The sequence below is a fragment of the Anguilla anguilla genome, chromosome 8 (assembly GCF_013347855.1).
Source record: "Anguilla anguilla isolate fAngAng1 chromosome 8, fAngAng1.pri, whole genome shotgun sequence".
Lineage (NCBI taxonomy): Eukaryota > Metazoa > Chordata > Actinopteri > Anguilliformes > Anguillidae > Anguilla > Anguilla anguilla.
The window spans coordinates 18,017,325-18,039,756 of NC_049208.1; the positions used below are offsets into that span (position 1 = coordinate 18,017,325).

Genomic DNA, 22,432 nt, shown 5'->3' on the forward strand with positions numbered 1-22,432 from the left:
ACTTTGGAGTGGGGGTCTTATCAGAAGTGGTCCTGACATACCCATTCTGTTTAAGTGCAACAGGACAAAGCTCAGTGATGGGATTTGGTGACCACTCTCAGGTCTAGTGGTGGTGGCCCTTCAGATAAGCACAGTGACTATATACCTCTATATCTCCATTGGAAGGGCTAGAGCTGACTCAACTGTGTGTAGAAAAACAGTATGACAAGCTCAATAGAAACTGACCTGGGCTCTACAGTGCCCCAATTTTAGGAACAATTGCTCCTGAACATTGATGATTGCTAACTGGAAAACTTTTTTAGGAGCACATCTACTGACTGGGATGCATTAATGTGCTCCTAAGTTTTTCAACTTATCAGCACATGCACTCCTTAGAAAAAATGTTTGTGTAGAGCCCTACTGGTGTTGTTCACATTTAAAACTGGGCACTTTAAATGTAAACATTAAACATTGAATGTAAACGATATAAACTTGTATACATTAGAGTGGATGTTCTGAATGGATGCTCATTTATGCATTGGGCGTGAACTTAAAAAATTGTGAAGCAACATGTAGCGACACATCAGCATTCAACCAAGAACAATATACACCAGCAAAACATGATTCCACTATGGTGTGTAATTGCATGTTGGTAATTTAACTTCAATGTTGTAAACTAGGTATTTTTCACATCCACCTGCTTCTATAGATTTCATATTACAATGGACAAGTCTACAATAAAGTGATTATATGTTACATTGCCTGTTGCATGGTATTTTTTGACCAAAATATATTACATTGAAGGTTTAAATTAAGAATCACTGAAGTATTTATGCAATTCAAACACAGCAGTCAGACACAGACCTACTTTACAGCATTTAAATGCTGCAAACAACACCTACTATTTGAGGTTCAAGTACTAAGGCTTCATTTTCTTTTGGTGTATAACCCCCTTTGAGGGGTTTAAATTCAGATTTCAAAAACGAAAAAAATCCCACCGGTTGATGTAGTGCCGCTTGTCCACACCCCGAGTCTCTTTGCTCCTCCTTGCGGTTCAGGGGCGGGGGACAGAGGACGCACAGAAGGGAGTAGCTTTGTTAAGCAATGTAATCTAATATCGACACACCGGTCACTCTTGCAGGAAAATGTACACTGCAGGAGTACGGTCATTTTACTGAAAATAATTATCTGGTTTGGTATCTGGAAAGTGGAAGCAAAATATGTTCATTCAGGAAACGAGCATGGTGCTCACTTGAACTTCGGGTCGTCTGCTGCGTCGCTTGCTCAACTGACAGTCGAGCTGCAGGAATACTCGGTCCGGATAAAGGATAACCTTACTCAGAAAAAAACGGATGCTGAGCAAATTGTCTTACTGTCGGTAGTTTCTGAACTTTTTCATCCGGGACTTTTTGTGGTATTGAAGCGCCGCTATTCGCACACTGACGTAGGATTACATTCGCAAGAACCACTTCACGATTTACTGCAGCAGAAAATTACGAACGAAAATAACTTAATGTTTTTTCTCAGAACAATGCACAACTCAGTAGTGCTGTTGCTTTTGATTCTAGGTGAGTAACAATGCTTTGAAATGGGGTGTCATTTGTTCCCGAGCCACAGGAGCATGTTTGACTTGCGCGCGCAGTTAATATGTTCTGTCCGCTTAACTCAGCTCTGCATTTATTTATAAAGTAAAATGTAGTAGTACAGCTCATTTAGCACATAACAATACTGCTGGTCTCTCTCTCTCGTTCTCTTTCATTTCAGTACAGCAACATGTTTTTGTGGTATACTATTTGTTTAAATGACAGCAATAAAGACAAGTACAGTCATATTAGGCTCTTTCTGTCCTCCGGTGCTGTATGCTAGAATTTGTTTTACCATACACATAGGGCCACAAATTGGCCTCCTTTGTTTTCTCACATTATATTTCAGTCCTCCACCAGCTAGGGGTCACCATAGCCCCTTCTCAAAAAATTATCCCATTTGCACCACCTCAATGATGTAAGTTGATTAACCGCTTTCAATTGATCAATTGCAAGTTCTGAGTAACAACGAAAGCCAGGGGAGTCTGAGGCTCTCCAGGACCAGGAGTGAAGACCAATGGCTTAAAGACATGCTTTTCACAGTATTTAAACTACCATCCATGTTCACTTTCCTTCCTGACTCTCCCCATGTTATGTCAACTAATTGTTTTTATAAATGTCAAAATTAGAAACTCAGTTGTACAATTGGTGACTTAACTGTGCTGTTGGAGTGCCTATGGGGACCCCTGTAGGATAACCATTGAAATACAAATGTAAATCCCTGCAGGTCGCATGGTGGAACCAAACTGGTGTCCCTACATATACAACACAGTATCAAATTAAATGTGAATAACTGTTGCAATAACTGGAGCTTGAGAGATGAGACACCACGCCAAAATGAAATAATAGTTGCTTATACTGGAATATTTATGCGATTAATCAATATAATAGAATGAAGACATTGAAACCTACATTAACACACCATGTTTTAACCATTTGGTCAATCCTTGCTGCAAATGGTTTAAATAATGCTTCAAATTCAACAAATTAGTTGATTTTTTTTTCAAGTTTTTAACTAGGACAGTGGCCTCTAGGCAATGAAACATGCCATGTGTTTAGGCCTACAGCTATGCATATCCATTGATCACTTTCAATAACTGCTAGTCCTTTAACACGTTATTTAAATTAACCACCGGCACTTATTTACAGTATGGTTTTTTTTCAGCTTTGTATATGGCCTAGCTAAACATGCGATCATTTAAATATGCATAACTTATCTAAATGCTTCATTAAAAAGCATGAATGATGTCACAGTACTGATAGGAAGAAACAAAAGCATGAGAGAAACCAGATTGGGCTACTGGACTAAATTTGACCTATTTAATCTGTTTGGAATGCCACTGGAGGCCAGCTTTTGGCTGGAACTTCAGATAAACTCAGACGCTGGGAAGAAACTAGATATTTTAAAATGCACTCATTCTTAAGTGGGTTTAAGTGAATATAACATTCAATTAACTCATACGTTATTGCAGCCTTTCCTAACGGCAATAAAACATGAATGTCAGTGTGGATTACTGAGCACAGTAAATCTGGGGTGGGCGGAGAACCTCAGTGAAACTTTTTAAGTGAACCGCAGTTGTAATTTAAAAACAGACACGTGCTGTTAGGGGCAAGCTGTTCTGTCCTTGACACAGTTCAAAAGAAAAAGGGCTTTGTGCTGATGTTTTTACATTTGGGGGCATGTGATTTGATAATGTCTTCTTTAATTATTGTAACCATTGCTCAATTTTTTTTAAAGAAAATATCCTGCTGATAACAATTTCTGTTTGAAACAATGGCCTATGTTCTGTTATTGTGTTTAGATAAATTACTGGCATAATAAATAAATTATCTAGCCTGGGCATACATAAGGTATTTGAGATACTCATGTAAGCAGGAATGCATGGCAAGATAACTTGCCAAGGGGAGCGCTACAAAGGGTGTGCAGTGTTTCGACTTGGATCAGATCGGGGAATCATGTGGTCAGACCTTGGTTTGCTCTGTTTTAAATGAGATGAAGTTTGAGTTTTTTGGGGGGGCCCAGAACTACCTCATCACCAAGGAAAAGTTGCCAATATTTTTGGTGCTTTTAAGCTCTGGAATTTGCATGGGATTGTATATAGATAAAGGGAAAATGGAAGTGGCAAAAGAACCTCAATCTGCTTTTGTTACAGAAAACTGTTCACTGTTGTGAATTATTTGGAGTGTGGCTGCTGCTGCTAATTCCTACAGGTCTTGCAAGATCACTCACTCAGCGGTGAAATGGCCACAGCCCTGGACTGTGTCCCTAAGTGGAGCACCACTGTGGTACACTTGAGGAAGGTTCTTGTCTTCAGTAGCCCTAATAAAAACCCAGATACTGTATGAATGGGTTAAATGGGTTTCTGAATCCATGTACAGTGAAATCAGACAATGCCCAGGACAAGGGCATCTGCAATTCAAATGGACTGAGCAAAGGAATATCCAGTCATCTCTTAATCAAGGCATTCAAATCCAATTGAAGATGCAGATGGTTGTTCACAATAAGGCACCATAATCATAATTATAGTATTCATCATTATGATAATAAATTTGTGTTGGGTTGAAGCATTCAGCATTTGGAATTGGCAGACTTGAGGTATATCGTTTTTGGCAGGAATAGAAATTGTCCAGAAGAGGCATTCTGGTGCTATGATCTAGATCTGCCTGTAAAATAGAAATATAGTGATTTTGTATTCATATTTCTGGTGAAATGACCAGGGTGCTGATGCATTCAGACCTCTGCTCAAACAAGGGTCTTAATAGCTATGGGTGCTTCTAACATTTACAAAATAGCAAACTATAGCATTGAGTAGCCTGTATTAATGAACTTGATATTTCATAAAGTTGACTGCAGAATGAACAGAAGGCCTTTATATGAGAGCACAGAACACATGAATTGTTCTGTAGTCCTGAGAATTGGCTGTCATTCAGAAACAACCACATAGCTCTGGCACTAGATTCTGTAAGGCACTTGTGTTTTCATTTATGTGTATTGTGTAAATTCTAAAAATGGCGTTCTACTTTTGACAGAAACAGTGACAGAATGAGATCTGCCTCCCTCTCAAAACTGTTGCCCTTTGTGTAGGGGTGACCATTTGGGTTAAGAGTGTTGTTTACACAACACACCTTTTAAAGGGCTCGTGTTGCTCCTTTTCAGGAGCTCAAACATGAAAATGCAGGCACTGGCAGCCTTCCAGAGGTTTCCAGGCGGGTGAAATTGCTCTGCTGCTTTCAGAGGCAAAAGTGTCCCTTTAATATAGCAGTGCCCTCTACCAACACTGGTGCCACCTCAAACCCTCCAGCTTTATTCAGGTTACATTTGACGAGAAAATCAGGCAGGTGAATGATTATTAGCATTCACTTTGTTGGAACAGGGAAACCTTGGTTGCAGCAGACTGTGTGACTGTAACAGTATTCCTAATCAGACCTTTCACACAAATGAAACTGCATCAGAACACCTGGAAGTATGGGACTGTTGCAACCAAATCAGTCACAAACCAGTCACAACAAGCTTGAGGGCATTCCACGGAGAGAAGGTATAAATATGAAAAAAGCCGGTGAGAAATCGGACTTATAATCATGAAATATATCGGCTTGTGTTACGGAAAGGAAAATGCTAGATGTCCCTTCATCTAAGGTTTCACATAAGACTTCTGAATTCTGGGAGATTTCTCATTTTAAACTGCAAGGTGCACTTTGGTACTGAAACCCTGAATCTGTAAATATTGATGCTGAAATATTATTTAATAATAATAGTTTCAGATGTTTCAAGAACTAGGATAGAGACTGACTGCAACTCAATTTATTAAATTCTTGCTTAGTATAATGTGTGACCATTTTGGTAAATCATAGAGTTTCTTTGATGAATGACAATGCTTGATTAATATTTGTTTTGGGTTAATCAGGTTAGTCTTTTATACTCTGGCTGTAGCTCTGTCTGCATATCACAGTGAAACAGTGTAAGCGGCCTGCATAACTCCAGTCCTTGACAGAAGTACAGAAAGTTACCTAAATATCTCACCAGCTTATCTAGAGTGATGACAAGAGTTTAATCTATCAGGTCAAATTAACTTTTGCATCAGAGAACTCTAGAATGATGCAAAACAAGCACTGGCACAATGATCCTCTGGGAATGGAGTTGAGCACCATTGGTAAATGAGTCAATCCTCCTTTGCCCTCTGCTGGACTGTAATTCCAAAGACACAGTGTGGCTCTGACTGAGACTGGCCTGTTCTCTGCCAGGTTGGAGTGAAGGCTCCACGCTGCTCTATTCCGAGAGCAGGACCAACCCCCTGTCCTTGGAGAAGAACTTTGGACGGCAGCCCAAGGACAACCAGTGCTCCCACATGCTGAAACATCTCCACAATGGGGCACGGATCTCCGTGCAGATGCCCCCTAACATTGTGGGTCACTGGGTGTCCACCAGGTGAGACAGAGTGTTAATGATTAACCAGGTGATTGAATTGAAAGAAATCTGAACTTATAGAACTTATAGGGGTGCACAATTCTGGTCCTGGAGGGCTGGTCTGTGTGCTGGTTTTTGTTCCAACCTATTACCTAAGTGTTAGTTTTCTGACAACTCCAGAAACTATGCCAGTTCAGTCCTGCACTTGAGCACATTAAAACCTTTAAGATACACTTTCTGTGGCTGTACCTGGTGCTTATACAAATGTCAGAACAAAATATGGTTAAGCAAATTGAATAAATAAGAGCGGAAGTCCTGAAGTGGATCAGCCCTTGTTGTGCACTCCTGTTTTTAATTTCTTGCCTGTACTCTTTTTGAGGTGCTTGCCTCAAGATAAAGGGAGAGACTCAAGTTTTTTTAAATATGGAAACACTAAGTTATGAAAATGAGTTTTGACATCAGCTTTAACATTACTCTAATACATTTAACATTGCTCTAAATAAATTAGCATTACTCTGGTGCATTTAACATTACTCTGGTGGATTACTGTAGTTGATGCCTTTATGAGATTTTTTGATTTTACAGTTGTGAGGTGAGGCCTGGCCCAGAATTCATCACCAGGTCATACCGGTTCTACCAGAACCAGACCTTCAAGGCCCACCAGTTCTATTACGGGGACAACCACTGCACCACGCCCGCCTACACCCTGGTGATCCGCGGCCGCCTGAAGCCGCGACAGGCTTCCTGGATCACGCGCGGGGGCACGGAGGCCGAGTACCAGGTCCACCGGATCCAGCTGGCGTGCCACAGCGAGGCGGCGGCCAGGGACCTCGCCCCGCGCCTCAGCCGCGCCTGCCGGGGGGCGGAGCCCTGGGCACCGGGCGTGGCCTACGACCTGCTGAGCGAGGAGGGCAGCTGCGACTGCTCGCGCGGGCTCAACTTCGCCATGCACGAGCTGCAGCTGCTGCGCGTGGAGAAGCAGTACCTGCACCACAACCTGGACCACCTGGTGGAGGAGCTCTTCCTGGGGGACATCCACACAGAGCCTGCCCAGCGGATGTACTACCGGCCCTCCAGCTACCAGGCCGCCCTGCAGAACGCCAAGGTCAGACAGCCGGTTCTCAGCTATTACTGCACGGCCATTGTTGTTAGATTAACTTTAATTCTCCCTGGGAGAACTTCAGGAGCTTTACTTTGTAAGCACTGGCATGATGTGTGGTCATGCCAATAATGTGTATTTGAATTTGAGAAGAGGCATCTATGTGGGGCTCTGAGCTGAGGTCAGACCTGCAAGCCCTTGGAGCTCTGTGTGTGTGTGTGTGTGTGTGTGTGGGTGTGTGTGCATGTGTGCGCTTGTGCGTGCAAGCGTGTGTGGATGTGTGCAGGTGCACATTAGTGCCAAGGTAATGGAGTTCTGCACTCTGAGTTCTTACATCTGTATAGGAGATATATCTTAAATTGATGGTTACAAAACGAGTGAACAAAAGTCACAGTGATTTATGACAGTGAACCACTTTTTAATGTTAAAATGTTGTTGGCATCATAGAAGAAATGCTTAGAATTTCTGTCTGCTCTTCATGCCAGGAACAGGAAAATTATCTCTGGTAGTGATCAACAGGTGGTATTCTCAGAATTTTTGAATTGTACAGCATATGAATCATTCCGGGGAGCAAATTCCATTTGGGATTTCATGCATGCCTGAGACCATATCAGAAGGTTAACATGAGCATCAGGCAGATCAGACCAGATGGATGAACTTCTGTCCACCGCAGGTACAGTACACTGTAAAAAAAAACACATTTTTAAACTTTTTGAAGCCGGCTGAGCTGCCACCACTTTAGGAGATCTGAAATTCCATGTTCAAGCACTATGAAACACCACTCTTATTTTGGGGGAAAGAGATATTTGCATTGCAACTTTGCTTCATGGAAGATAATTATTTTGAGGCTTGTTGACATGTATGTACTTGGATGTATTAGATGTACATCTAAGTAAAAATAGTATGCTGAATTTGTGGAGCAAGATTTCCAACGTTCTTGTGCAAAAGATTGAAAGTGAGTGCTGCTTTATTTTCACAAACTCACCTGCAGATTGAGACTCAATTCCAGTAGTAGTGCTTTACAATATGAGCAAACACAAACTCTATGAAACTGGTTCTGTTTCACGGGTATTATTCCCAAGATTTTTCAACATGACAGTAACCGTTTAATTTTAATTAATTCTACCATCAATTGTTATTGAATAGTAGAATAAATTAAAATTGAACCTAACTGTAACATCCATGAAACTGTTACCCTCCAAATGTTCAGTCTTTCACCAAACTATGCAGATTGTAACGATAGCCGGCGAATTCCAGAGCCTCGGAATGCTGGCACGCGTAGCGTGAGTGCAGAGGGGTCGGGAGAGAGGGGTCAGTGTGACCTCCTGCGTACCTGTCCCCTGCTTGGCCAGGCCAGCCAGGAGGCTGCGTTTAATGAGTGGGAAATTCCTGAGACTGAAGAAGCTGCACATCTTCTACACACATGTTGTGTGCTGTGCTTGAGTGACCTGCCTCTTCCCCTCCTGCTGTTTCTTTACACTGGGGAACCCTGTGAAGGGGTCTACCTCACAGCATGTGGAAATCAATTTCTTATCATAGAAAATCTATGATGCTTGTTATATGGGGCAAGAGCTGTACCTGGATCCAATCTGTACAGCTGGCTTTAAGGACATGCTTTCTGAACTGTGTTCCCTTCTCTGCATTATTGAGAAACTAAAAGTAATGAATATTCACACAACAGCCAAGAAAATATATCACCGGATGCTTTGCTTTCAGTGGGAAACAAGTTACACCTTTTTGGTTTTCTGACGAAGAACAAAACAGGTAATTCACTGGGTTGATTACAAATGAAAGATTGTAAAAATTTACCTTTGACAGTTGTGGACCATCAATATAAATCATGGTCAAACTACACCCTGAAAGCTTCAACTCTGCAGACAGCCCAGCTGAAATGGTTTATGCAGGGCTGGAGAATAAGTACACCCACTCGCCCAAGGCCAGTGGCTTAGACAAAAGGCGAGTACCAAAGAGAGAGCACTAGCCCATTCAGCCTGTGGCAATTAAAAAGTGCATAATCAACTACAAACAGAAAATCACGCCAAATTATGTATTGACCTCTCATGCTTCTATATGTCAATGTGTGTCTGTCGTTTCACCTTAAATTTCAGTGTCAAGATGACATGATTCAGGCAGGCTCTTCCAGGGCACTTTCCCCAGGGGCTTCCCAGTCAGCCAATCAATTTGAAGGGCTTGGCCTCAGTGAGCCAATCGGTATTCAACACTGTTCTGTAGTGCGAATGTAGAGGCAAGACTCGCACAGAACTGGCATCTGCTCTTCACGATCTTCAAAATCTCCATCTAAAAAGTACAAGGAAACAAGAGTTAGAACATTGGTGCATAGCTGGATCACTGGTAGGGGGAGTGGCGATGCACGGACTGTCTTACTGTGAGGGTTGTACGGTGCAAGTGCTTTGCTCGCATATGCTCCTAGAATTTTGAAATACATTTCATAGTTCTATGAGTAATATTATTTATGGAAATATTACTACTAGAACAAGAATGTACCATGCATGCCATAAGGTACTGTGCATAATAGTACACATGTTATGGATTTAAAACAGGGCTAGTAACAGTTCATCTGGGCTAGTGGACATTTTTGGCCACTAGCCTGGCTGGCTAGTGACAAAAATCCTTAAGAGTCACCCTTGGGTTTATGGTCTTAGACCATAGTCTGCATTTTTTTTCTCTCTTTCATTGCCCAGAAATTGCTTGATCACACTGAGAGAGCTCACTGGAAGCAGTTTCTGAGTGCAGCAAGGATGTAGTGGATCAGACCCTTTGAGACGCTTTTAAAGCAACTAATCAAAGAGTTAAATGAGAAGCTAATGAGGCAGCAGGGAAAAACCACAGGTTTTTTTAAAAAAGGCAAAGGGGGGGATTTACATAGCACTGTAATTTTATTTGTTTCTTATTGGAGCCTATAACCATATGACGCATGTCTAAATAGGTGCTTCATAGGCGCCCTCAAATTACACAGGATAGCTAGAATGTTTGCCGGCTGTTTACCCTGAAAAAAATGGTGGCGCTATGCAGCTCCCGGGCTGAGGAAATTCGGGAGGAACTGAAGGGTTTTCGGATTGTGAGTATTCCAGCACGTGGTAAAAATTGAGCTGCTAGTTTAATCAACATGCAAAAATCAGTCTTAGACCCGCCCATGCATCACTAATTACAGTCCACAGTCAGTGATTAGATGGCCACACCCTCCAGGGTGGAGCGTAGACGGATACTATCATCAGCACACTGGTGGCATAGCATTGCTGTTTTATAATGGATGTTTAGCATCCTGCTCTGTAGGTTAGGGGTTAAACTGTTTGACTGGTTTGCTTTCAGAACCATGACCAGACTTGCATCGCTTGCCGCATCATTTACCGGTCAGACGAGCACCACCCGCCCATCCTCCCTCCCCGAGCAGAGCTGACCGTCGCCCTGCACGGCCAGTGGGTCAGCCAGCGCTGTGAGGTCCGTCCGGAGGTGCTCTTCCTCACCCGCCATTTTGTCTTCCATGACACCAACAACACTTGGGAAGGACACTACTTCCACTACTCTGACCCTGTCTGCAAGCACCCCACCTTCACCATCTACGCCAGGGGGCGCTATAGCCATGGCCGTCACTCCACCCACGTCATGGGCGGGACTGAATTTGTCTTCAAAGGTATGAACACGCACATCTACACTAAATGTATAGAGTTAAAGAGAGCTCTAATTCATATGTTTTGTAATGTACCATTATTCAAGAGAATGAAGTCAGGGCATTAAAGTTTGATTGGTAAGTTTATGGAAGTCACACACATTCCTCATTCCAGAAGCTACCAAATAGTAGATTTAGGCCCAGAAAAAAACTGTAAAAAAAATTATTCAAAGACTTCTGCTGTCTTCATTCCAACCAACTGATGTGAGATGTGTAAGTGGCTTGAAGGACAATGATGAGACCGCATTGTGTTGTATTTTGTGTTGTTTTACATTGTATCGTTGTGTTCACCTTCTGTTTTACCCGAGTTTGTCTTCCCCTGCCATGTGCTATTTCCACTTTATTGAGTAGTTTAATGGACATTACATACAACTTTGTAATGTGATCTCTCTGTGTCTCCAGTGAGCCACATGCGTGTGAGGCCCATGGACTTGGCCACCACCTCCCTGCTGAATGTCTTCAGTGGGGACGAGTGTGGGGTGGAGGGGTCCTGGCAGATAGGCGTGGAGCAGGACGTCACGCTTACCCAGGGATGTGTGGCCCTGGGTATCCGGCTGCCCCACACCGAGTACGAACTCTTTCGCATGGAGCAGGACGCCCACGGACGCTACCTCCTGTACAACGGGCAGAGGCCCAGCGATGGCTCCAGTCCTGACCGGCCAGACAAGAGGGCCACGTCCTACCAGATGCCCCTAGTCCAGTGTTCCACCAGCAGCCAGGGGTCGGAGGTCACTGACCAGCCCCCGCGGCTCAGGGGTGGCTGTGGACAGCTTCGCAGCAGCCTCTTGGGGGACATGCTCTGCACTTTGCTGGTCACCCTAATTTTCCTGCGTCCAGGCTGAGACAAGCAGCCCTTTGTTTTTTTTCCACAGCGTGGAGATGGTACAGAGAGTACAGACAGAGGTCTCGGCCCTCAAAATGGAGACTGTTTACATGATGCACTTGAGCGGCTTGAACGTTTGCTCTTTTTTAATGCTGTGGGAGCAAGAGTCAAGAATCATAGGTCAAGGGTCAAGAGGGACATGAACACTTTCTTTGGTGCCTGTCATTTGATCCTCATCCAGTGGAGACTCAGAATTGCTTTGCCACGGTAACAGCACTTTAGTAGACTAGTTCTATGAAGAGTATGTGTACATCATACAGGGACACAGGAAGTGGTTTTATATGCTGTACATACCTATAGATGTTTAAAAGGGGTCTGTAAAGTAAGGTCACTGATATATTCATACACTGAAAATATTTTTCTACCATGAATGGTTGAGATGAATAAAGTAAAAGTGCTGCATACATCTTCGGAAAAGCTCTGAAAATGTTTGATGCTGAATAAAATGGAATTTGTGAATAGAATGGAATGCTGCATAAAACGTGGCACTTCTATCAATGTCTTCATTGATTCATAGAGATAACAGCTGCAGACTTGTCGGATTTCCTGCTCTGTAGAATAGATCATTTGTCCTCAGAACCAGATTTCAACATCTAAAAAGTGAAGTGCATTTTTCTCAACTTCCAACACATTTCCCTTTTTTCATTTATGTGGTTACATTTAAATGGTATTTCATCCATCTTTTAAAAAATTAGATATTGAAGTTGAACAAGGGTTAGAAATGGGGTTAAGGGTTATAGTTAGGGTTAGGTTTAGGGCTAGGGTTGAGTTTATGAAAACGATAAGCAATAATGGTTGAGTTAGGATGTAGGTTATGTTTAGAAAGGGTCAGAGCAAGCCTTTACAGAGCGGACACAAATCCAAAAATGGACACATTTCCTGTTGTGTGGAGCATGTGTCAATGTCAGAAATTGCAGTTTTGTGCTGGACAATGGACATAATTTAGTACACGGAGGTGTTCTGGTCCAGACACTTGGCATACATTACCAGACATGGCCATCCACATCTCAGCACACGCCACAAAATTTCAGTCCATGAATTAATTCATTGGGAATATCTGAGTCCAGAAATCCTCGATCGGAGACTGGGAGTATGGAGAAGCGTAGAAATGCATGTGCTGACATGGGTAAACTACCACTAATGACCAATACACCCAATATTTCAACTTCCAGAAACTCATGCAGTGCTGATTTTGGATGAAATTTTTTCACTTTTGGGATGTAACCCTTATGTATAATGCAGTAAATTCTTCTGAATAAAACATTTCAAAAATATTTCCTTGTGTTTATTTAATTGATCTTATTAAGATTGCTTTTTATCCATCTTAATAGACAAATCACGGTCTGAAGATCACTTCTAGGCCTATTAATAGAATTTAGGGTTAGGGTTTCACATTAGGTCTAGGGTTAGGATTAGGGTAAGGGTGAGGGTTACAAAAATGATGTGTTGGCACGGAGGCAGATTTCATAATTCTTTTACTTTTGGGATGTAACGCTATAGCCATATATATATTTGACATTTTTTTAAATAAAAGATGCCAGACATATTTCCATGTGTTCATCGGATTGAATTGATCATTTACATGTCCAAGCATGCAAGTACTGGAACCTTATTCTTTTTCTGCCATAAAAATGTTTGCAGAGCAAAAACTCTACCTCATAGAGCAACAAGTAGCCAGTAAATATCAAAGTGGGAAATTCATAATTCCAAAAGATCATGGTTCATAACTGAAGTGGAGGCCTTAAACTGACCTACCTGGACTGTAGGAGACATATGTGGCAACACAGGCTAGAACGCATGGTACTGATTTTGGGACAGGCCAGTTCCTCCTCCCTCTTTCTCAGCCCTCCACAAAATTTTTCAATCATATTTCTAAGGCACCAAGTTAAAATAGTAAAAATTAGGAAAAATACCACTGCAAGTTTTCCCCAGATTCAGATTAGCATGGCCTACCTTCTCATTTTTTCAGATTTTCATGAATAAATCTCAATAAATGTCAAGTCAATTTTTTTCTCTACTGTGTATAAATTATCCATGAAGTGTGGGCCTCAAAGCCACCAGTGACAAAACACAAGACTGAAAAAAGAACATTTAAAAACGGCATCAATACAGTGTTAAAGATGCATTTTCTCTTTATTTCTTCAATGCGAAATACCATGGAACAGTACTGCAAGAATGGAGACCTTATTTTTAGTCAACATTTGCCTCACAAGGGATATACATCTGTGGCAGGAAAAGAGTAAAAACTTAAAGTATTTTTATTAATAATAACAATGATAATAATAATAATAATATGACATCTGTACTGGTGTCAGTAGGATAGGGAAAGAGAAAGAGGCACCTATTTCCTTGGCTGAACACAAATTCCCCATAGGTTTAAAATTTAGACAAACATACCATTTCAATGAGGCAATCCAGTGACAGCAAAAGCTTTTTTGTTTCCATTGGCAGTTTTTCCATTTTCGTAAAAAGGATTAAAATAAAATGTACAAGACACTTGACATTCCATTCCACTCCTAGTAAAACAACAGAGAGAAAGAGAATGATTCTTTTATTAACAAATTTCCATCGCTGTCTCCACACAGTACATGTCCTGGCCGGGGTGCGTTTTCCTTGCTTCCCCCCCTCCCCCAGAACCCATCCCACCCCAAGACCAGGAAGCAACGAAAGGAGAGGTCTCGCTTTTTCTTCTTTTCTGTGTGTGCTAACCATGTGAGATTGATCGTTAAAGGCAATGCAGTGGACGCTGTGCACGGACGTGTTGACGGTGGGCCGCACTACCAATGATATGGCAGGTCAACGAAAAACACATTAGACTTCCACCAGGCCCGGAAACAGCGAGCGGGTCGCCGCGCTCCTCCGCCTACAAGATGAACTTCCCTAGGAAGAATCCGATGAAAATGGCGGCGATGACGACGAGCAGGGAAGGGAGGGACGCGGAGCCGTTTCCCACACCCATGGGGACGCCCGTGTTTGAGACCACGTTCTCCGACCGCTGGGTCCTCCTCATCCGCAAACAGTCGTCCTAAGAGCAGGGCAGAGAGAACACTGCGGGTGAGAACATGGCTAAGATCGAGCGTGGCCATAAACACTGTTGCAGTTGTAGGATATCGCAGTCCTGGAACTTCCCCCGCTTGGGAACACTACAGGAGAAGTGTAGAGCAGTGGTGAGGGGAAGGACCTCTACCCAGAAGGCAATCTGATGTTCTCACAGGGGCAGTTCTGTTCCATACTGCACCAAAATACCCCACTGAACTGCACCAGTGCACATTTAACCAGGTGCACATTGATATGTAAAATTTGGGTTAACCTGGATAAACACACCTTCCACACAAACGGCACAAGAAATATCATGTGATGGTTGCAATGCATGGAGCGTGCTGTTACTGTGTTGGTGGGAGACCGTGTTGGTCCAGCCTGTAGGGCTGCCAACTGCCAGCCCATATAGCGCCGCCTCCCCTTAGGAATCCAGGAAGAGGGCGCACTTGCATGCTCTCATTTTTAAAGAATAAGTGTTCCACTCAAGACCTGCGGTGAAGCGCATCCATTCCTGATGAGCGCTTGTGCCACTGCGCTGGCAGCCAATCAGTGCACTCCTGGCTAAGCACCAGACGGGAGGGCGGGGTTTGGGGTCGTGACCCCGACTCGCACCTTGAGTTGCCGGTTCTCTTCGGCCAGCCGCTCAGCCTCGGCCTGGAGCCTCTGCATCTCGCTGTCGTCCAGAGACTGGGCGCCGGGTTTGGGCGTGGCCGCCGGGCCGTCACCTTTGGCCGCGTTGAGAACGGGGCCGGCTTTGCTGGACTCGGTCACCGTGTCGCCCTGCGGGGGTGAGGAAACGACGCAGGTAAAACACATTCCCACTGGGGAAAAAAAACTCAATGCGCAGACGGAGAAAAACCGAGAGCTAGTCAGAGTGGAAAAGTAGCGTTTGGCTCTCCTGGAGCGCAGTCTGCACCAGACCTGTGACCTCACGCCTAACTGCCTTTAACAGCCAGAACATTCTCACAGCACACGGGAGGCTCTGAGGTCATGCGCCGATGCGTTTATAGGAAAAGGCCCGTGGCAGCGGGGCACCGCTGTAGAACTCACCGGTTTATCGTTTTCGTTGGGCACCTCAAAGACACATCGTAGCTTGGAATCCATGAGGTCGTCAGGTTTAGCATCTTTCCACTGCCAGAGAAGAAAGAGGGCGGAGTCACTTATCTACATCAGCTTCTGACAGCAGGACTCCAACCAGAAACACAGACCTAAATGCACACACCCACCCTTTTACGTGCATGCACACTAGACCTGCTGGGATAGTGCTTCATACTTTAAAAAAACATGCATAAAACCCCTTGAAGAAATTACAATAATTTCAGACTTATCACAGGAAAATCCAAACCCACTAAATTAGATCTAATTTTTTAGATTGACTCGGACAATGCACATTAATAACATTTCTGTAAAGGTGCCAGAATTAGCCTGGAAGGCTAATTTTCACCCGTATTTTAGTCAAAGCTGCCTTAGGATTTAAAATTCCACATAAGCTTATTCCAAATAATGAAAAATAGAGGAACATTCAACTGCAAATCTACCGACTCTGATGATGTGGGCTTTTGCTGCCCTCTATTGGATAAAAAGAGACAGTGGAAATTTTTTTTCAGGTGCAGGGCAGCCATTTCTGTACTGTGTTCCTTCCAGCTGTGTGTTCATCTGATTGAACTAATAATAATAATAATATTTATAATAATATTTATTGTATAGCACTTTTCAAAAACAGAGTTACAAAGTGCTTTACACACATAAAAAGAAATAAATAATACAAGATACAAGAATACAAGAAATAATGGTCATCTTTATGGTCCCCGTTTAACCTCTCCCCCAGCATAGAAATGTGAGTAGATTTAAGACTGTGTGCCTGGAGCACAATGCTCTACAGCCTGACCACACGAGATGTAAACACACTGGAATATAGCTCCCTTATCATAGACTTAGCAAGTAGAACATAACAAGCATAGCTGCTTCATAGTCATACCCTAACATAACTATACCCCCACAGTTAACACGCAAAAATGACCACACATTCAAATTTAATTGACACAGGCACAAAAATGGACTTTAATGAACTTTGCCCGATTACAAATTCCATCATATGATTTCTATATTTCAAAAGGATGCTTTTTTTAATTTCTTTTGACAACTGTAGTTAATTTCTTTAAAAAACCGAAGAAAATCTTACCACTGCTTCGTTGTCTGTAGCACCAGAAGGTGCAAAAATGGATTGAACCATAAATTTGTGTTTGCTTTTCTCATTGGGATCGTATTCGAACGGCTGTAGCATCACTGGAAACAATTAGACAAACGTAGACACATCAGAGCAGAAGCAGATAAACGGTAACTACTGAAGTACTGTGAGTGCCTGGTCATCCATTTAGCCAGTCTGACAGAACAGTACATGGAGTTCAAAATTCAAACTGAGCAGGTGCAAATTTAACATGAACTGTCATTGATTCATTATATTGATTTCACATCTGATACAGAAAAAAGTGCAAGGCGAGCCAGGTTGAGACTTGAAATTGTGCTTCCCCCCCGATCTTCTCCCCAGTTTGGAAAACCAATTTGTCCAGGCTACAGACACCCACAGCCCCTAAGACAGCTAAATAAAGAAACAGACGTATTTGCTGGCTATTGTCATGAAAACTGCAGTAAAAGTACAATTTTTCCAAATGTAACGTTTTAACTTCTTAAGAGACATTCCTTCTTTCCTCTTCACCCGTTAGCGTTACAGACAGATGTGGCGTGGCGTGCCGGTTGGCTTCGTACCGGAAATGATGACGGTGGCTCCGGGTTCGATGAGGCCGCTGTTGGGCCGCACGCAGTACCTGCGCGGGGCCGTCGTCTTCACTTTGAAACATACCGGTCTTTCCGAGGGGTTCTTCAGCCTCAGGTTTGTGGTGACGACGTCTGTGAAGGGGCCTGCAGGGGAAGGGGGCGGGGGGGCAGAACAGAGGGGTCACGGGGGAGCGCTCACAGAACAGAAAACAGGCCTCTCACCCGGAAATCAGAGTCACACACTGAGCCAGTCAGGCGGGGGTGGGCCATCCAATGGACCAGCTGCTGTAGCTCATTCATACAGCTGAGCGCAATGGGAAACCTACTCATACATTGTCTTCAGCGCCTGTATTCCATCCGTTATGCACTTTGCTTGTGGGGATACAGACACGGCTATATGTACGGCTCTGTCACGCTTGAGACAAATGGATACCAATCACTCACTTCCTTTGCAAAGGGGATAATTGACAACCAGTGCATTTGTTCCGAATGGGCCACATGATTGACCTTTGATACGCTGGTGAACTGACACCTGTCATTTGGACTAAAGCTGATGAGCAGCATTGGTGTGAATTACCGCATACAGAATGAAATGAAACAAAGGGAAGTATTCTTACTCGATCGGAGTGAACGTTCAGAATATATATTTACTCTGTATCTGCACCTACCAGGGCTGACTCAATGCAAAGGCTTTGCAGTACACTTTTATTTTGCATAGTGGAGCAAGTCTAAAACCACCGGCAGGGACAGAGGCTGCTGAGCAGGTCTGTCACGGCTTTGGCCACCTCCACCACCGTCACAGTCATGGTCATGCAAAGCGTTTCAGGAAGCAGGTCGAGGGCGAAAGGAAGCGGCTTGACCAGCGGTTACACCACGATGACCCCAGAATGACTTCAGTGAGAAAGAACTGGAGCCGGTGTGCATGTCCGGCACGGAGCAGGAACAGACGGCACAGCAGAGACAGATGTTCAGATGTTCTTATGAGCCAGAACACTGACAGAAGGAGCCTCGGTCAGAGGGTGAGCTCCAGGTCGCCTGGCGACGGCACAGAGGCACGTCTATCATTTGATATACAAATGCACCGTGGTACTCCTGAGCTGAGACTAACTAATGCGACTGCCAATGGAACTGCAGCTCTTCCTGCATTTAATAAAGGCACGCTAGAAAAAGGTCTACATTTGCTCTCACTTTCCCATACCAAGCTGAATAACAGCACTGAATGATTTAGTTTAACACAGGGGTCGTTTAAAAATGCTGATGAAATGTTCTGTTCATGGTCAAACCTCTGAATTCTGATCCCAGCAATGGGGTGACTGTAATGCACACACACAAATCATTTGGACAGAAAGGTAGCCAAATAATATATGGTGAAACTAGTAAAGGCAGGTAGCTAGCTACCTAGCATTACTAGTGTCTCCATATTTTATTTGGCTACATTTCTGTCCAAATCATTTGGACAGGTAAGTGTTTCAACGTGAAACACTGCTTCTAGGAAATGATCTTAACCCCCAACACGGTAGCCTAAATGAAGCAGTTCACTAAACCCTAAAAACAGAGCATTATTTTCACCTCAATAGCAGCACTTATGAGTTGCCTGTGATTATCCTTAAAATCCGCTACATGTATGCTGAAATCATACAGGTGCTTAGCAGCTGAAGCCAATGCTGGTATGGTGCCAGACATTGCCACACCGTCACTTCTGTATGCACCTATGAGCTCATGCTTTTCTGTACATTTCATATGTCCAGAAATGCTCAATGGAGACACTAACTTTTGGGGCAAAAGAAGCTCATGAGAAGGGCTACCAATAGCAAATAAAGAATGGGCATTCAACAGCGGGATGTTACAGCGGCAGTTTCCACCAAACTGTTTCCTGTAGAATTCCCAAAAATAGTTCAAGATAGAGCTGTGAAAGGAAGCAGGTACAAAGACACAAAGCAGAGAAGGACTGTTTGTCAGAAGCACCAAAATATAAGCTTATTAAACTCCAGCCGTAAAACAAGGGCTTTATTTGTGCTGACGTCGATTAAGTGGGCCCTTACGGCTCAGGCTTCTGGGCCACAACCTGAAGTGGCGACGCACACCACCTCTCCCCGAATTTAAAAACCCGCCTGACATGTCAGCCCCCGCTCACACAGAAGATCAGCTCACACTGTGTAGCTGGTGCGCTACCTTAATGGCAGACTACTGCAGTACGGTCCACGTCATCAAACCTGCCCTGACACGACGTCCCGGTAATTGCTCATCGTAACTCTGGGCCTTCCCTAACAAAGATTGAATATTAACTAAACTTCACAGCAAAGCGTGAGAGACATCTGGAAAAACAAAAGAGTGCAGTGTTAACAGGCAGGGCCATATGAAAAATGCCTGCTTAGTAGTACATCCACTACCCAGCAGAGAACAAAAAGACAATGTGGCACACAAAGACACACCAGTTTTAGCAGAAAACTGCCCCGGGCTGTGCTCCATAGCCATGCATTCTGAGAAAACAACAGATGACAGCCTGGCGTTCACTGGCAGCTTGCATAACAGCACCGCAGGGTGAATATTTACATGTACCCCATCATCCCTAACTATAACACCCATGACGAATGACCAACGTTGGTTCCCAGGGTGTACAGTAGAGAGTAGATGAGAAGCTAAAATGAAAAGGACACAGGCTCACAATAAACGCAACAAACATGTTCTTAAGTTTCATTCAGATATGGCCGTTGCAAAATCTATAGTTACTTTAAACCATTTCACATTGGTACACCTCTGGTTCCCAGCCAAAGCTCAAACAAATGCAGATCATGTGAAGTCTTTTAACTTGTTTATCGTCCGAATATGAATGCTACACACACACACAACCCTGACAATATTCACCGATTCTGCCTATGGTTCATAGAATTCTGCATAACCCAATCACTTAAGAATCAAGCGGCAAACGCTGAGATAACAGAACCAGTAGTAACTTGGGTAATAGGTAATTGGGCAATGCCCTAGCATTGTCACATGCACTACAAACTGCCAAGCTGCAAAAGGAAATCTGCAGAATGACATAATAGCCTAATCACAGCAGCACTAAACTCTACCCCAGATATATAGGGCTGCTAAGAATGCAGCCTATACAGATTCCTCCCTTACACACACTGTACAAAAACGTCTTTGAGAGGCTAAAACAATAAGCAAAGTTCAGCTGCAGTCTAGCTGTTGATTAATGAGTACAGGGGCATCACGAGGGAGACTCCATTGCTGTTACTAGACTGGATGTACAAAACCGAAAGTCTAAAGACTTCCTGTACGTCAGTCCTCTAACATCATTCAAATTAAGCAGACTATGAAACCATTCTCTGCCATTTCCCCAACAGGTGTAATGCAATCAGGTAAGCTGCTACTGAACACGATTTGATTCTGGAATTTAAACACCCACAAACTAGATAAAGCACAGAAATTAGTGCAGAGACCCGCCATTGACAGTTCCACCGTCCTTACTTAATCTAACATTTGGGCACACTCAACACAATGATGAAGGGCACAATTTTCTAACAATTTTAACAATTTTCTGGCACCATACCAGCATTTGCTTTGTGGATAAACGTTCCTTTCCCGATTTCTTCTTCTTTCACTTGTATTCTGTCACTCAAACCATTCGACTGCACAACAACCACATCCCAATAACTGAAAACTAGCATAGGCTACGCATTATAACTGATCGTGTGTTTTAAGTTGACAAAGAAATGTTGCAGAGCGACATTAGGCTAACGTCGCTACACTACTGCAGACAGACAACGAGTACCTAGCAAAAATAAATAAATAAATTAAAATAAATAAATAAACATTAAGAACTGTCCTCTCCATTAGCACAAAGTGCTGCTTCCTTGGAGTGATCCCAGGTATCAGACTGACTTGTCGCTGTGAAGTTACAATGCAAATCCGTTTAAACAGAGAAAAAATGTTACAAAATAGCCAGCATACCACATGAAAACGCATCAGCAGAGATCAGATACCTTTCTGCTCTGGTGTATCCTCGCAAACGTTAATGTCCACACTTTATTAATTATTAGGAACACGACAAATAAACTTTCTGGACCCATGTCCAGCAATGCTTTAATACAGACTGGAAGCTTTTAACTGGATTTTGTTTTCTAGTTAACCACACAATACCAGTAATGCTCAAGGCTAGCAAGATAAAAGTTGTAGTTCGCTAATGTTAGTTAGCAATATGGTTCCGGTACAGAAATGAAAGTAAACTCTTATCGGTTATGAGTCTCGGCATGCGATAGCACAACTGGTCTGCAAACTAGAAAGAGAGACCGTCAGTTTCTGGAGGATAATGCTGACTAGCTAGGTGCATTAAGCTAGCTGGTTGCCAAGCCAAGATACCGCTTAGGAAAGATAGCAATGGTTTACCCAGACAGGGAACTATCTGGGTATTTTTTGAGCGGACAAGTCTGATAAAGGTCTACACGCACCTCCAAAAACAAATAAAAGCCGTTTGTATCTTCAGAACTAGGAGGCAGCCTTTTTATCCCATGAGTCAGTATGAACAGGTACGTCAAGAGAAACTCTGCCGCCGCTTCAATCTCGCAGCTAAACTGTGATCTTGCACAGCCGGGGTGCAGGGGATCCGCAGCGGCCCGGGAGCCTCGCGCTTTCCCGCAAAATGGCGGCGGAGATTTACGCGCTGCGAGCGGAGGGGGAGTGAAATTATCTCCGGCCCGGGACCATGCAGTGCGGCCGTGAATGTGCGCTTTCCGCGCCGACAGCAACGGCGTTGCCTTACCTTTAAATTTGAGGTCGCTTGGTGGATCAAGAATGAGTATCTGCTCCAATTTGGACATTTTTGCTTACAAAGTGTTGGCGATGGCGGTACCAAGGAGCGCTGCGTGTGTAAAAAATAAAAAATAAAAAATGAACGCAGCACTGAGTCACTGCGCGCCGGGGACTAGCACACGGGTACAGTCACGGGGACGCGCATTTATTGCGCGCGTCAACACGA

General features: G+C 43.5%; 2 protein-coding genes across 2 annotated transcripts; one reads left to right on the plus strand and one right to left on the minus strand.

Annotated features, from left to right (window-relative positions):
- The first annotated feature begins 896 nt into the window (after window positions 1-896).
- LOC118233609 (protein APCDD1-like) lies at window positions 897-12,911 on the plus strand. Its single transcript, XM_035429414.1, has 5 exons — window positions 897-1,547; window positions 5,805-5,988; window positions 6,553-7,072; window positions 10,397-10,718; window positions 11,157-12,911. Exons 1-5 carry the CDS (start codon window positions 1,493-1,495, stop codon window positions 11,594-11,596), a joined length of 1,521 nt encoding a protein of 506 aa, XP_035285305.1. The 5' UTR covers window positions 897-1,492; the 3' UTR covers window positions 11,597-12,911.
- Window positions 12,912-13,744: 833 nt separating this feature from the next.
- Window positions 13,745-22,412, minus strand: LOC118233611 (vesicle-associated membrane protein-associated protein A-like). Its single transcript, XM_035429418.1, has 6 exons — window positions 22,217-22,412; window positions 17,443-17,595; window positions 16,859-16,962; window positions 15,727-15,807; window positions 15,289-15,456; window positions 13,745-14,662 (listed from the first exon to the last, which is right to left on the minus strand). Exons 1-6 carry the CDS (start codon window positions 22,272-22,274, stop codon window positions 14,501-14,503), a joined length of 726 nt encoding a protein of 241 aa, XP_035285309.1. The 5' UTR covers window positions 22,275-22,412; the 3' UTR covers window positions 13,745-14,500.
- Between the last annotated feature and the right edge of the window lie 20 nt (window positions 22,413-22,432).